Here is a 16,225-nt window from a genome sequence, read left to right on the forward strand (position 1 = left end):
GACGACGGCGGACTTCCAGAGTTCCACTTCCTCATCTGCTAGCACACTCTGCCTCGCTTTCAGCAGCTGAAAAAAAAAAACAATGAATCAGCGCACTGCGTATGGACACAACACATCTATTAATGCACCTGAAAAATAGTCACCAAATAAAGTCTTACCCTCTTTCTTCTGGCCCGACTCCGAGCAGATAGCCTCCGCACGCAGCGTGTTGGCTGGCAGCGTATATCTGAAGCTCCTGCGTACCGTCTGAAAATACGTCTTACAGGCAGCTGGAAAACAATTAAATGAGAGCGGTATAAATAAAAAATCAAATGCAAGTCACAGTAACAAGGAAGGAGAAAACATTAAAACAAGTCACTTACACACAATGTCGTCTTTATCATCATCGTGCATATCTGGACTTGCTGATTATGGCTCCGAGCAAAAAGGAGGTCTGTGAAAACAAAATGTAAAGCTATGATCGGTATCCATTACCTTTTACCGCAGAATGAAAGCATATTCTTTAAATCTTACCCTTGCTCCGGTTCATAGCGCCTGCAATTAGTCTCCGAGTTGTTAAGACGGCGTACTGCTTCCTGTAAATCACAAAAAATGCACTTTAATAAAGCTTGTTCTTGCAAGGCTAGGCTAGATAGGCTAATAGCTAGGCTGCTATTAGCCATAGCTCAGGCTAGGCCGCTTTTAGCTTAGCAGGCAGTAATCGAACATATATTTACCGCTAGCATCTCTTCTTTGAGTTCGTCTTGTTCGATGCAGAGTCGCCATCGCGTCCAAGAATTGCAATTGCGGATCTTGACCTGGCCAGACCGTATGACCACAGTGTACCAATCTTCTGATGGCTACTTCCAACAGGATAATGCGCCATGTTATAAAGTGAATCATCTCAGACTAATTTCTTGAAACTTTTCCACTTAAGTAATTGTGAATTGAGCATATTGACAGACAATATTTTATTTTTTATCTTAAATGCAAATTTTTAAAAAAATAATTACTGCTCTAAATGTATTGCTCTGTCAGCTAAAGATCTGTTTTGGTCTCTATACTTTAATTAAATAAATCAATTCAAGCTAAAATGTGAGAGGCTATACTAAGCCTGATCTCTTTGTATCAGAGATTTTCTTCCTCAGAAAGATGTCACTTGGGGTAAAACCGCCCCTGCAACCCTGGTTTGCATTTGTATAGCTCACAGCATGTTCATTTACATGTTAAAGCCTCCCCTAGAATTCCATGGGGGGGAGGCATGGGGGGAACACTGCCTAAGAAATTCCACGTCAATTTCTGACAATTTACGGGAGTTTTCGACGAAGCCTGCAAATTGCCGTAAACTGCCGCTAACCTGAAGTTCCACGACAATCTACAGTGCCTATTGACGAAAATCCCACTTTTCATGCAGTGATAGGCTGCCTGCCTACCTGTCCTAACCCAATGCATGGCCTGTGACTGCAGGTGGGTGAGGGGATGCTTGTAGGTGTCTGGCGCCTGGGCTCTGGGGGCTGTCGTAAGGTACTTGGCCTAGGGAAATGGACTGTCTTGGTTGTAATTGCCTGGAAACCATGTCTATGAGAGGACCATATGGACGTGGGGAACTGGAACAGCTGTGGCTGGCTGGGGGTGAGGTGGGCTCTTTGGCTGGTTTGCTACCTGCTGTGTGGGGGTTTGTGGTTTATGGGGAATACTTTGGAGGGGCTGGGATCAGTGCTGTTTGGGGGGAGTTCCTCCTGGGGCTGGGGCTAGACCTGCTACACTGCTGCTTTACTCCCTTGGTGGTACCCTGTCACAGCTCCCTGATCCCAGACCCAGCTCAAGCTGCCTGCCCCTTTACCCCACTGGGGGGTCTGGGGATCTCCTCTTGTGTCTTTGGGCCTGTTATCCCTGGAGGAACTGGCCGCTAGACCCAGGTATGTATTAGGAGTGTAAAATATGTTTACCTTATACAGCCAAGCTCTTCCGGGCTCTTTATTTTCACGGACCTCGAAGGACCCAGTCCAGGTAATAATAATAATAATGCATTTATTTAAAAGGCGCCTTTCTGGACACTAAAGGTCACCATACAAAAGATAAAAAAACAATGGCAGAAACAGAGTTCCAGAGACGGGTGGCACAGTGGCTGAATGCTCTGCTCCCTATTGTGGTGAGACAGGCAGAAGGGACACACAGGTGTAAAGCAGAGAGAATCTGAGAGCACGAGAAGGGGTGCGAGGCCTGACAGATATGGGGGGACTAGGTGGTGAAGGGCCTTGAATGTCAACATGATAATTTTATATTCAATGTGGAACTGCACAGGGCGCCAGTGGAGCTGTTGGAGGACCAAGGTGATGTGGTGGATAGAGGAAATTCTTGTTATAATGCAGGCAGCTGAGTTCTGGACAAAAATACAAGGTATTAGCAAAACAGTCAGTAAATCAACACCAGCTCCTGTAATACCAACACCAGCTCCTGTACCAATACCGTTTCCAGTTAGACTAAACTAAGTTAAAATGCCAAAATCCTTCCAAATTAGCTTTAAAAGTTTACAAGGAATTGTTCACCAGCTAATTGCCTACTCCTACTGTCTTGATGTTTTACCCACATATTTTGCTGAGAATAAATGGCTCTTATCAGGCCTGTTCGGGTCTCTTGGGTTTTGCTGTTTTTCCTGTGTGAGTGAGTTTCCTGTCACTGAGGATCTTTGCTGATGGCTGAGCTGACCCTTTTTGCTGCACACCTAATAAACATTTCTCAGTCAAGATAATTAGTGTGTATAGGAGAAAGTGAAGGATCTTCTCTTTTTACCGGATGATTACTTCTGATGGTATCCTAAACCAGGAATATCTTTCTTGTTCAAATGTGTCTTCTTGTGAATCTCTTTTAATGTGGACTTTGTTATTGTTCAAGACAACCTGTAAGTCTCAGTGTCCTATCTTCATGGAAAAGGTCTTACCTATGTGCAGCAGTTATCTGTGTTTATCACCTCCCTACCCCCTATTCAGAACAACGTCTCTTGCAAGTAGCAAAGCTCTCAGATCTCACTCAAATTCTCTTGGACCTCTGGGGTACAGTTTGCAAATCCTGCTAAATCAAACCCCTACAGATCAATACTATCTCCTCTTCATCTCTAAAAAATCTGTCATTTGGCAGTTGTCATCAGCAACCTCCTTCCTGATCAGTCTGCTTTTTCCCTCAGACCAACCAGAATGTTCAATCTAGTTCCTAAAGGACCACTGCCCTGCATGTTTGGTGTCTTATTGTTGCCACACACCTTACATACGTTAACATATGAATAGCAGACTTCTGCAGCATTTGATTACTGGTGGAGGTCAGGTGTCTTGCAACAGAGAAACATCTAAAAAGTGCAGGATAGTGATCCAGGACCAGGATTAAGAACTGCAAGTTTAACCAAGTGATTTCCCTATTCTTTTGGTAAATTTCTTACTTTTTCTCCTACCCAGGTTTTCACAAACGTGCCACATTTCACAAATGTTTTTGGCAAATGGTCGTAAAGTATCCTTATAAACCTGATGATTTCCAATGCTTGTCAGGTGTTAATTCATAAATTGGCATTTAGGATGAAGAAAAAAACTTTACGGGTTCAAAGATCAAAAGTTTTGCTGACTAAGAGCAGACCGGCACGATTAAAGGAACAGTACAAGTCATGCAGTAAAACAAATCACATGCGCTGTAAATGACGTAGTTGTACTGTTACAAAAGTACCAAAAAAGAATAGAAAAAGAAAAATTATATTGAACTCCATGTGAAACATATTTTATATTATCTTCTATGTACACATAAGAAAACAACACATAGAAACAGTTGACAATGAAAATCAATTAAATAATGCTATGATATCGTTGTTCAGCATTACGTTTTTTTATAATCAAAGTTTATGTTGAAGAGTTTGGTTCAAATGAATGTTTGAACCTGTTTAGGGAAATTGAAGGTCAGTAAACCATAAAACAGTATTTCGTTAGATAATATTTTATTTAGTTATTTGGCTGAATCAGAAATCTATAAATGCTAAGAAAACTGATCAATTATGGATAGGGACCCTTTTAGAGATCAATAATATTAGATTGACTGAGACGCAAAGCAGATGAACAGCACTGACAATGGATATATATAAATATATATATATATATATATATATATATATATATATAAATATATTTATATATCCATAAGTAATGACATAGCATTATAAAAATGAACAGTTGTCTCTCTAAATATGTGATTTAATAGTATAAACTTCATAAAAAAACAAAGGATAGTGCTAGATCCCCTTAAGCCAATACAATTTAAAAATTGAAATACAGACTAACTTCCTTATGAGAGCTGTATATTTGCATAGTTGCTATTAAGTATTTTGCCAGAGATGATTATTCTGAAAGCAGTTCGGAACCAGCTGTAAAAGTAGCAGTAAACAAATGGATTTAGCATCGAATTTGACCATCCAAGCCAGACAAGAGTTTCAGTCACTGGTGATGGAATTGAATAATTCGACAAAGGGTTAAAAGTTATAGAAATAAAGAAAGGGGTCCAACAGAAAAGGAATACTCCCATAACAATAGCAAGGGTTTTGGTGGCCTTTCTCTCCATCTTAATGGTTGTTGCTCCAGCCTTTGTGCCCTGGATGCTGCGTGCCTGTTTTTTTGCCACAGAGAAAATCTTAAGGTAAATACAAAGCATTATGAAGACGGGTAAATAAAACGAAACAACAGTGCCAATCACATTGGAATTCGGAATATGAAATATGAAACACCTTCCTTCACAAACAGTATTTCTAAGTCCCACAAATATGATACCAAATCCTGACAGGGATGAAATAGTCCAGCTTGACAGAATCATAATGGAAACAACAGTAACATTCATTTTTGTTCTATATGTTAGAGGTTGACAGACTGCATAATATCTGTCGATGGAGATGCAGCACAGATTAAGAATAGATGTAGTCATTAGTGAAATGTCCAAACTTCGTCGCATTTTACAGACTAAATCTTCAAAGTAAATGCATGATTGTACAGTGAGAGCCATGTTAAAGAGCAAAACCAGAGCGCCAACCAGCAGATCAGCCACAGCAAGTGAGAGGATGAGATAGTTGGTTGGAGTGTGAAGCTGTCTGAAGTATACAATAGATGTGATCACGAGAAGGTTGCCACTGATTGTGAGAATAGACACCATGCTGCCAATAAACATATATAAAAATGAACGTATTGCTGATGGGGTTATTTCCATAATGCAAGAAGATTTTCCTGAATCATTACAGAAATGCACCTTTTCTTCGTAAACCTTGTTGATTATCAGTCCAGACTCCATGCTTTCTGCATTCGTCTTTCATCAATTCAATAGCAAATTATATGATCATATTAACAGAAAAACAAATACTTAAAATTAAGCAACTGTAGTAAGAACACAATATTATAAACTCCAACATCTTGTGGCGTAACAAAACTCCACAAAATGTCAATCCTTGAATCCAGTTACCATAAATAAAACTTTTTTTCATACATTCAGATGAATCATTTTTTTTATTTCTAACATTAAGTCAGAGTGTAGACCAGGATGTTAAACCTGCTTTTATTATTAATCATTTTGTTTGATCCCTCCCATGAGCAGTTGTAATCCAATTATTGCACTACAACTTGTAAACAGGCATTGCCACTGACAGAAAGTAACAAGTTCAAGCAAATAATGACAAACATGTATTTTTAACTTAGTATAATGTAGTTTTTAAAAGAACAACTGATCAATTTTATAATGCAGGTTGAATCAAAGAATTTCACGAATTATAACTGAAAACATTAAATTACCTTGAATAAATTATAACTGTTCTAAAAATAAAAATGGTGTAGATTCTTTATCTCTAAAACCATGATTATTCATTGTCCTCCTTTTTACTGCCCTTCACTTCAGATAGTAGTCTATTTATAGCTGTGAATTTGTTTTGTACCTTTAAGGGCTGGTTATACTTCTGCAGCAGTGAGCTTGTTGCAGGTATGATGCAGATAATTTTGATTTATGCCGAAATATGAAGTGTGGTCTGCACCATGTTATTCTACACCACAACGCAATAGGGACAATCGTGAACTAGCCGTGGGTCTAGATACGGCAGAGGCAGTGTTGAAGCGGTGGTAAGTTTGTGCAACAACGGAGGGACATGAGGGCTAAAATGAGCGGGGATCCAGATGGAAAAAGAGTCCCAGAATTCTAGCAATCCTTGCTCTTCTTGCTGATCCATCTTCACGGGTCATTTTCCACAATGGTGGTCATACAAACAAACAAGCCGTGAAGGTACCAAACAGGAGATACGCATAGTGTAGAGCGGATGTAGATTTGACCATTTAGAGGTTTCCTGTCTGCACCACTGTCTGCGGTCACCTACAATTTTGGAGAGGTGCACCAGAGGGTCTGTGGAAGGGGCGGGGCATATCTGCATTAACTGTGACATACATGCAGACGACCTGGTTTCTCAGTATAAATCTGTCTTTAGGCACAACTGGGGCCTGTCATACTATTTTCCCTACTCCCTTTAAAAAAACAGGACCCTTGATAATTTCTTCAACATAGAGACATAAATCAGTTTTTATCCAGATTCAAGGAGAGTATACCGTATCTCATTTTTTAAGTATTTCCAAAATCTAGAATTCTAAACCACCCAATTGAGGAAATGTTTTCCTTGTTTTTATGTTGCTTAGCTTAACTCCCACTGTACAACTTGCATGATTTTAATGTTTGGAAAATGGAGGTCTTTCTCAAAATATTAGCATATTTTGATAAAGTTAATTATTTTCCATAATGTAATGATACAACTTGAATATTCATATATTTTAGATTTATTGCACACTAACTTGTCTTAATATGGATGATTTTGGCATACAGCTCATGAAAACCCCAAATTCCTATCTCACAAAATTAGCATATTTAATGGAGGCAATCAGCCTGAGGCCCTGCTGAGGTGTTATAAAGGCCCAGGATGCTTCAATAGCGGCCTTTAGCTCATCCAGAATGTTGGGTCTTGCGTCGCTCAACTTTCTCTTCACAATATCCAACAGGTTCTCTATGGGGTTCAGGTCAGGAGAGTTGGAAGGCCAATTGAGCACAGTGATACCATGGTCAGTAAACCCTTTACCAGTGGTTTTGGCACTGTGAGCAGGTGCCAGGTCATGCTGAAAAATGAAATACTCATCTCCATAAAGGTTTTCAACAGATGAAAGCAAAATCACCTGAAAACTAGCTGCATTGCCCTGCCCTTGATAAAACACAGTGGACCAACAACAGCTGCTGACATAGCACCCTAGATCATCACTGACTTTGATACTTGACACTAGACTTCTGGCATTTTTGCTTTTTCTTCTCCCCAGTCTCCCTCCAGAGTCTGGCACCTCGATTTCCAAATGACACGCAAAATTTGCTTTTATTGGAAAAAGTACTTTGGATCACTGAGCAACAGTCCAGTGCTGCTTCTCTGTAGCCCATTCCTTGGGAATGCAGCACCTGTAGCCCATTTCCTGCACACACCTGTGCACGGTGGCTCTGGATGTTTCTACTCCAGACTCAGTCCACTGCTTCTGCAGGTCCCCCATGGTCTGGAATCGGCCCTTCTCCACGATCTTCCTCAGGGTCCGGTCACCTCTTCTCGTGGTGCAGCGTTTTCTGCCACACTTTTTCCTTCCAACAGACTTCCCACTGAGGTTCCTTGATACAGCACTCTGGGAACAGCCTATTTGTTCAGAAATATCTTTCTGTGTCATACTCTCTTGCTTGAGGATATCAATGATGGCCTTCTGGACACCAGTCAGGTCAGCAGTCCTAGACATGGTTGGGGTTTCGAGAGATGAACCAGGCTGGGAGTTTTAAAGGCCTCAGGAATCTTTCGTGTTTAATGTTAATTTGTTGATTCAGATGATTAGGTGCATAGCTCGTTTAGAGACCTTTTTCATGATATGCTAATTCCTAAGATAGGAATTTGGGGTTTTCATGGGCTGTATGCCAAAATCATTAATATCAAGAAAATAAAACACCTAAAATATTTCAGTTAGTGTGCAATGAATCTAGAATATATGAATGTTCAGGTTTTATCATTACATTATTGAAAATTATGTACTTCATCATAATACACTAATATTTTGAGAAGGACCTGTACGCTCTTATGATCCAATTATAGAAATTATCTTGCATTCATCATATCTAAGGACAAGACACCTAAATGATTTCATTTTCAAGAAGGCTCATTAGAGGATTTACTTCTCACACAAGTACCAGAATCTTAATCCATCTGATCCTGTTTCAGATTGACATCATCCAATCTGTCTGCTGGCTCTTCCACTACTCTCTATTTTGGATAGATTTCAAATATTATTGAAGCCAATCCCCTTTATTATTGACATATATATTACTAGAGCCAGCAAACTGGCAGGATTCTCTAGAGAGTTCTATGCTAAAACTAAGAGATTAAGGATCAGTTTATTCCCATCACTTCAATGGGTCAGGAACACGATATATAAAATTATCTATGTAAACAAACCTCGTCATTACCTGACAGGGGGGAACCTATTCTTTTTACAACAAAAGCGTTTGTATGTATGGATTTGGAGAAGGGAAGGGAGTGCAGTCAGACCAATAAATGTTGTCCAATAAATAAATAAGAAATGCATGATTACTTTTGACAAAATGAAGTAGGTGTTAAATTTGCAAAATTGATCTGCTTACCTACCACCAAATAAACTTAAAGAGTTATTGGATTTATTTTTTCACTGGAAAGTGAATTTCTTGACATTAGTAAAGATGTGAGCAATTCCAGTTCCTGAGGGCCAGAATCCAGCAACTTTTACGTAGATTCACCCTTGGTCCAACACACCTGATTGAAATGGCTGGTTACCTCCTCAGTAAGAAGTCAGTTCCTATTTATATAAGGCTTGTATTGCAACACAAGCTCTAGGTGTATTAGCCCAATATGAAAAAGAACTATGTGGGCTTAAATATGTAATAGGCATTCATGATTAAATGTTTATCCTGGAGCAAATACCACATCATGTGACTACTCTGCTGTACGGTATTTGGTGCTTTAAGTTTAAATTCTATTACAATATTGATGTGAAAAAGTGGAAGAAAACTCATATACTTGCATAAGACCGCTTCCTGTGAACGGTTTTCCATGCTTCAAAACTAGCAGCAGTTTTGGAGCTTGGACATCCAGAAAATCCTTCAGCATTGGAGATAAAAAAAAAGAAAAAAAAATCAGTCCATTCTTCTTTAAATCTTCTGTTTTCATCAGCTATCTTCCTTTTTTTTCCTTTTGGGGTCCATGGCCCAAGACAAACCTGTCGTTTTTTTTACAACAACCACCTGCAAGGCACCGTGTGCAAACAAACGTGTGTTGCAGGCTATTATGCAAATCTTCGTTGACAGAAATGTTTACATTTAGTTTTTAAATTTATTTATTATACAAATTTGTACAGCATTGGAAAAAATAATGCATGTGTAGTTTGACTGCCTGCACACCATATACTCTTTGTGGGTCACAAGCTGTGCAGCTTCCTTCAAGGTTCCTGCTGTTGTGACGCCGATCCCCAGGTTCTCCTCCAGACATTTATTCATGGCCGGTCTCCCGGCTGTCCTTTAGATACTCTCCATCTCCTCACGGCCGACCTCCAGAGAACCTCCTTCATCACCATCCTCAAGGCCTGCCTCTAGACACTGTGCTTCGTCTATGGCCTCACGGACAGCCTTCAGACACTGTGCTTCATCTCCGCTCTCCGGTCTGGCCTCCAGTGATTCTGCTTTTTCATTGGCCACATTTGGTGAGGTGTTTTGTGTTTTAAAAAATCTGATTGTTTTTGTATTTTGTTTCTTGCCCTCTTTCCTGGTTCCCCATCCGTCCACATTTGGTGGGTTGCTTTGTGTTTTGGATTGAAATTCCCAGAAGAAAGAGGGTGACCACTCCAGCGACTGAAATGTTGAGGGAAGTTGACTGGAACTTAACGGAAAACCAGAGGCCATTTGGCTGGCTTTCACCCTGAAAAGGAATTTTAACTGCAACTACAGTAACTGCAGTATAAAATAGTGGAAGTCCTCCATGCCATCCCCTTAATGTGCATAATATCTATAGGTTATTTACAGTTTAGCATATTCTTTTCAGGTTCCATTAAAATTGTCAAGGATATTGATATGTTTGGGTTTAACTGTAAATTACTGAACCATATGAGGCTAAAACCTACATAGCCCTATACAGTTGAACAGTTTTTTTTCACTTTTTACAGGGCAGTGGTTAGTGCGCATGACCCATACACAGTGGCCATAGTCCGCGACGCGCCTCGAATCCGACCTGTGGTGCTTTGCTGCACGTCTCTCCCCCTCTCTCATACCCCTTTCCTGTTAGCCTACTGTCAGAAAAACAAGCCACTAGTGCCATAAAATCTCAAAAAAGATATCAGTCTATCAATGTACAACCTTTGACAGGGTTTTATGTTTTATATCCTATCAAAATATCTTACAAAGTTGTTTTTTGCAACTATATAAAGGATGTAAATGTTGTAAAATTACACTAAGAGCAGTTTTATTTTCACTTTTTCAGAATACGCAGAAACAGAAGATGAAGTTGAAATTAAATTAATTTCTTTTCAACATTTGCATTCAGAGTGAATATTTGATAAAGGAGTTAGATTGTTGCTCAAAAGTTATCTAATGATGCAATGACATTGTGCAACCTAGCATCATCGTCATTAAAGGTGTAAATGACCAACAAGTGTTTTGTCCCTGAGCTCCTTTGGTGCTGCACAGAGCTCTTCTCTCCCTAAGGGGTGTATCAGATGTGCAAACTAGGCCAACTTACCCAGTGCAATTAAGTCCTGTTTACAAGTGCAAAGTTTCCAATAAAGTTAGAATGTAAACACAAAAAAGAATGCAACTTTAAAAGGCTAATTGAGACAGTGTGAGAAATAAAATTGTTCAAATACAATTGATTAAAACATAATTAATAGGCTTTTTGTGATTGTTTTGGCTGCAATGCTTAAGAGAGACAACTAGAACATGAGACCTGCATTTGCGTTTTTGACCAATAAATATGTTAAAAAAAACTTGAACTACTCTAAGAGTAACTCATAGTACCCTCATAAACTATGAAATTGAACCTGGCTATGCAGTTTTTGTGCATTTAACATAAAGGAATTTGAGAAAGGACTTTTAGACTAAACCCCCAAATGTTTTTGAGAAAGTAAAAAAATGCTTCTATTGTAATTACAAACAACTTAAATGTATTACAAATGCACATGCACCAGAAATTTATTATGGGGCAAAGCAAACCAACTTCTCCATTAAGGCCCCATCACTCAACTTAATCTGTTGCAGCTGCATGTCATACATGCTGAGAAAACAAATATGTACGTGGACTTCCATTAGTATTTTGTGTGCAAATTAAACAAACTTGTTTATTTTGTCCACACAAAATATCTCTTTTCCAGATATGTCAATCCCAGGGTCTCTACTCTCATTTTTTGTCTTAGCTTCTATGTACTAACCCAATCGCATTCCCCCCAACTCCTTTTACGTTACGGACCATATTTACATGGCCAGCTAACTGACTCATGACTCATGAACTGTGAATTTTACCCTGGCTGGCTCAGTTGGTAGAGCATGAGACTTTTAATCTCAGGGTCATGTGTTCAAGTCCCATCTCCGCAAGTGTCGTGTTATGTAGGGCGACCAGTTCTTGATATGTTCACAATAGCAGACTGGCTTGTTGTTCCACTCAATGCTCTTATATTACAGAGCCAACTTGTGGAACAGCTGCTAGTTTTGTGCAAAAATCTTGATTAATAGCATCAGATTTTCCTTGATGCTTGCGCAACCACAGGCTGCTTTTGCATTACTGCCCACCTGTGCATTTATTAATGCTCATATCTCATAGAATCTTGAGTCAACTTCTCATATTATGCACTATAATTTAGAAACGTGGAGTCAGGATGGCCGAGCGGTTCAAGGCGCCAGACTCAAGGTATCAATCCTTACCTGCTTAGAGTTTTCTGGTCTCCATTAGGAGGCGTCGGTTCAAATCCCACTCCTGACATTGTGTATTTTCTCTAATCCACACCAATAATTTTCAATAGAAAAACAATAAATAGATGTAATTTATTAGCATACAGTTTAGGAGTTCTTTTTGTTTTCCTTTTAAATCAGTTTAGGAGTTCTTTTTGTTTAAAATAATTTAAACTGTATTTTTTGCAAAACAGGTTGAATTCCGCTCCACGAGCTTAATGCACCGTCTTGTCCTCCAGCCATTTAAACGACTACCTTAAGTTACCGAATCAGATTACCTTATTCTAAAGGTATGTGTAGAAGAAAGTTGTTCAACAATACTTTTATACACACATTTATTAGATTAAATAATTATTTCCTAATTCAAATATTCCTTAATAAAATAAAAAATTTTAATTTAAAATTTTGAAACAGGTATGACAGTATTTGGGGAGTGTTGGCCTTGCAGTTAGAGCAGTGTGCTTGTGTTCTGAGAAGGTTGCAAGCACCTGGTTCATTCCGCACAGTCCCACTCTGGGTTCCTAACCCCACACTGCTCCCCGGGCGCCACTTAATGGCAGCCCACTGCTCCCAATTGTGGGACAATGAAGGGATTTACATTTTTTTGTTGCTTTTTTTTTTTTTTTTACATTTCACAAGCCAAAATGTGTGATTTGGACTGCTGGAATTAAAGTGTTCAGTTATCTACCTATTACTAAACTCTATTAACCATAATTGATCCCAACCATCCCTGTTTCATTACATATATTGAGAGGTTTCATTCAATATATTTCTATTCATGCCATATATCCATCAATCTTCTGACACGCTTAATCCCAAGTGGGGTCGCAAGGATTGCTGGTGCATATTTACAGCTGTGTAGGGGTGAGAGGGGGGGTTCCCCTGGACAGGTCGCCAGTCCATCACAGGGCAACACATAAGACAAACAACCATTTATACACACACTCACACCTAAGGGGACTTTAGATGCATGCAAACTCCATGCAGAAAAACCCGGGCCAGGAATCGTACCCAGAACCTTCTTGCTGAGGAAATAATTGACAGTTTCGAAGTGGCCCATCCAGGTCCTCTATTTTAATCCAATTAAAATGGATGCCATAGATTAGGGTGATAAAAAAGAGACCGATCATCCTCAAGATCATCACATCAGTCACAAAAGAAAAACGGAGCAGCACCAAAACATCCAAAAAGCGCACAACAAATAAAGTTGTGTTGTATAAAGGCATGGGCGTAGGTTTGCATAGGGACCATAGGGACATGTCCCTACCAAAATTTTGGACGGACCTGTTTGTCTTTATCAATAATTGGATGTGAACAACATGTTTATAATTTACTATACAGCAGCCGCTTCTTTTCATCTCGCAGCTTCTCTGCCTGGTAGCTGCAGCTGCTGCTCTTTCCTGTCCCTTTCACATAGCAGCGCATCAACTGTGCTGCACGGTTTAACTCTCTGATAATTCTGCCTTAAGTTCCGCCTTCTCTCTTTCTGATTGCGTGCTTTCTAGTCTGTATGTGCGCGCGCGGGTGCTTGGAGCGCGAAAAAAAAAGACGCTAAAATAAATTAATATTGTACGACTACGACGGAGTATTAGGGCCACACATGAAGAGAAAAAATATGTGTGGCCCTAATACTCCGTCGTAATATTGGGCTACGAAACTAGTCCAAATTAAAAACTTATTATCTACGCTAAAACAGGCGAAAGCTTCTGATTGGAGTTCTGTAAAGAAGCAGGAGAGAGTTTTTTGATTTGTGGAACTTGAGAAATGTAAGTTAACAACGTTAGGATTTCTTTTATTTTATCTTTTAATCAGATAGCCAAAGGCTCCTTAAAGATCTTTTATGAAATGAAACCAGGTGAAACAGAAACGTTTAAACGTTTCCTTTGGAGGAGTTCTGGATGGAGAATATTGTGAGACAACTTTTTTTTTTACTTCTTAATTGCGAAATGTTTACATATTTTTTACAATCTTGGTATAATTCCTGCTCTAAGTGGGTCGCTCTGTCAGCTAAAGGCACATTTTAGTGGCCCTATACTCCAGTTTACGATTAATCAATTACTAAATTAGTTCACGATTATTTAAATAATTTGTTAATATGATTGTTTCAGCCATAGATAAAATACATGAAATTAGCTACACAGAGTAACTACAGCCCAGATGTACAACTTCTAATATCAATACTTTAAATGCTCAGTGTCAGTTCCTCTTCTAGTTCCAGTGCACATGTAAATACAATACATTTATTTACCGTCCCTTGAATGTATTATTTTGCATGATCTAGAGAGAGCATATTAGATAAAAAAAAAATAAATAAAAATAAGAGTGGGTTTTACCTCTGCACAATTCTATATTTTCAGAAGAAAACACAAGATAAATCCACATATTCTAGACTATATTTGGTTAAACAGACACTGTCTTGGTAGCAGGTAAATTTAAATGCAATCCTTTTCAAAGTGGAAAAAGTCCTAATTCCACTTTCATCAGAGCAAGTTATGCTTTAAATATTGATAAACAGCTTCTAGTGCATGTAGTGCTTATAAGATTTGTATTAATGTAGCAAGAAATGCTGCTGTTCTCTTTAAACAAAATGAGCCCTGAAGCTCACATTACACATAAAAAAGAGCATGCATATTTTTTGCAAAGGACCAATGAAACTGAAGAATAGTGTCCCTACCAAAGTTGAAATCAAACCTACGCCCTTGTATAAAGGTAATGCAAAAAAAGCACTTTCCCCATTAAGTTTTCAGAAGGGTATACATTACTTTAATATGATATATTTCTAAGAATCAGACAACAGAAATAAACACACTGCTTTTTAAAATTGATGTGTGTGTGTTAGTAGGGCCTTTGGGGTATGTATGTGTATACGTATAAATATCAAGATATTCTAGAATGACTCAAATCACATTGGAATATTTTTCCTGAAATGATCATTTTGAAAGCTGATCGGAACCAGCTGTAAAAGAAGGCATAAATTAAAGGATTAAGCATTGAATTTGACAGTGTAAGCCAGTTTAGTGTCTCTATTACAGGGACTGGTGGGGGGCTGTGATATAATGGCTGGAAGACAACGCAGGTGAAATAGGGAGTGAGACATAAAAGAAATACCCCCATCACAATTGCCAGGGTTTTGGTAGCCTTTTTCTCCACCCTGCTAACTGTTGTTCCTGGCTTTATGCCTGAGCAGTTTGCGTTATGGATACTTTTTAATTGTTTCTGGGCAACAAGGAAGATCTTGAAGTAAATACAGAGCATTATGACTGCTGGAAGATAAAAAGAGAAAACAGGACCCATAGTGTTGGCAGCTATAATGTCAACAGAGCATTCATCCTCACATGTTCCTTGGCTGAATCCTCCAACAACAATGCCAATTCCTATTAGAACAGAAACTCCCCATATGAAGAGAATCATAACCACAGTTATCTTGGCATTCATTTTCATCCTATATGTCAAAGGCTGGCAGACTGCATAGTATCTGTCAATTGAAATACAACATAGGTTCAGAATAGAAGCTGTGCACATTGTGACATCAAATGTGTCCCGTATTTTGCAGAACAAGCTTTCATAATTCAGACATGAAGTCACAGTGAATAACATGCTAAAGGGGAAAACTAAAATCCCAACAAGCAGATCAGAAACAGCTAAGGAGAGAATGAGGTAGCTAGTGGGAGTATGGAGCTGCCTGAAGTAAATTATCGAAAATATGACAAGTAAGTTTCCACAAAGAATAACAACAGATAATAGTCCAAGAAGTATATACAATGATACACACATGACAGAGGGGTTGTTTGCAAACATGTAAGTTTCATTGTCTGAGACATAACAGGGATGGATGTAAGTCTCCCCATTACTGTTGTTTACCTTAATTTCTGCATCCATGTCAAAGAATTTACCAGAATCAAGCTATAAGAAGAAAAGATAAACAGAATTTAGTTTAGTTTCTTAAAGATTTTTTTAAAACATAACCAATTTAACTTTATTCAGGACATCCTTACCTTGTGATGCTTTATGCTACTACCTTTGATTTAAGAGCTGAGATGTGCCTTTGGGTTTAAAAATCTCATAGACATGTTGGTCACATTCTTGCATTAGCCAATCAGATGTAAGTTCCAATGCCATATTTACATAAGGAATAAAAACAGTACTTGTTAAGATACATATGTACATGTTTGTGTGATTAAAAATTCCCGGTTGCCTGGCACTCACAGTGATATAACTT

General features: G+C 38.8%; 2 protein-coding genes and 1 non-coding gene across 3 annotated transcripts; 1 reads left to right on the top strand and 2 right to left on the bottom strand.

Annotated features, from left to right (window-relative positions):
• Positions 1-4,299: 4,299 nt before the first annotated feature.
• Positions 4,300-5,330, bottom strand: LOC119774798 (trace amine-associated receptor 1-like). Its single transcript, XM_038272477.1, has 2 exons — positions 5,248-5,330; positions 4,300-5,155 (listed from the first exon to the last, which is right to left on the bottom strand). Exon 2 carries the CDS (start codon positions 5,152-5,154, stop codon positions 4,300-4,302), a length of 855 nt encoding a protein of 284 aa, XP_038128405.1. The 5' UTR covers position 5,155; positions 5,248-5,330.
• A 6,597-nt stretch (positions 5,331-11,927) lies between these two features.
• On the top strand, positions 11,928-12,037 carry trnal-caa. The gene is made up of 2 exons: positions 11,928-11,965; positions 11,992-12,037. It is a non-coding gene; the product is annotated as a tRNA-Leu (tRNA).
• Positions 12,038-14,850: 2,813 nt separating this feature from the next.
• Positions 14,851-16,015, bottom strand: LOC119774785 (trace amine-associated receptor 1-like). Its single transcript, XM_038272464.1, has 3 exons — positions 16,002-16,015; positions 15,558-15,909; positions 14,851-15,485 (listed from the first exon to the last, which is right to left on the bottom strand). The coding sequence occupies exons 2-3, from the start codon at positions 15,883-15,885 to the stop codon at positions 14,884-14,886; spliced, it is 930 nt and encodes a 309-aa protein (XP_038128392.1). The 5' UTR covers positions 15,886-15,909; positions 16,002-16,015; the 3' UTR covers positions 14,851-14,883.
• Positions 16,016-16,225: the final 210 nt, after the last annotated feature.

The sequence above is a fragment of the Cyprinodon tularosa genome, unplaced genomic scaffold (genome assembly GCF_016077235.1).
Source record: "Cyprinodon tularosa strain WSP-4 unplaced genomic scaffold, ASM1607723v1 ctg831, whole genome shotgun sequence".
In the NCBI taxonomy this organism is placed as follows: domain Eukaryota; kingdom Metazoa; phylum Chordata; class Actinopteri; order Cyprinodontiformes; family Cyprinodontidae; genus Cyprinodon; species Cyprinodon tularosa.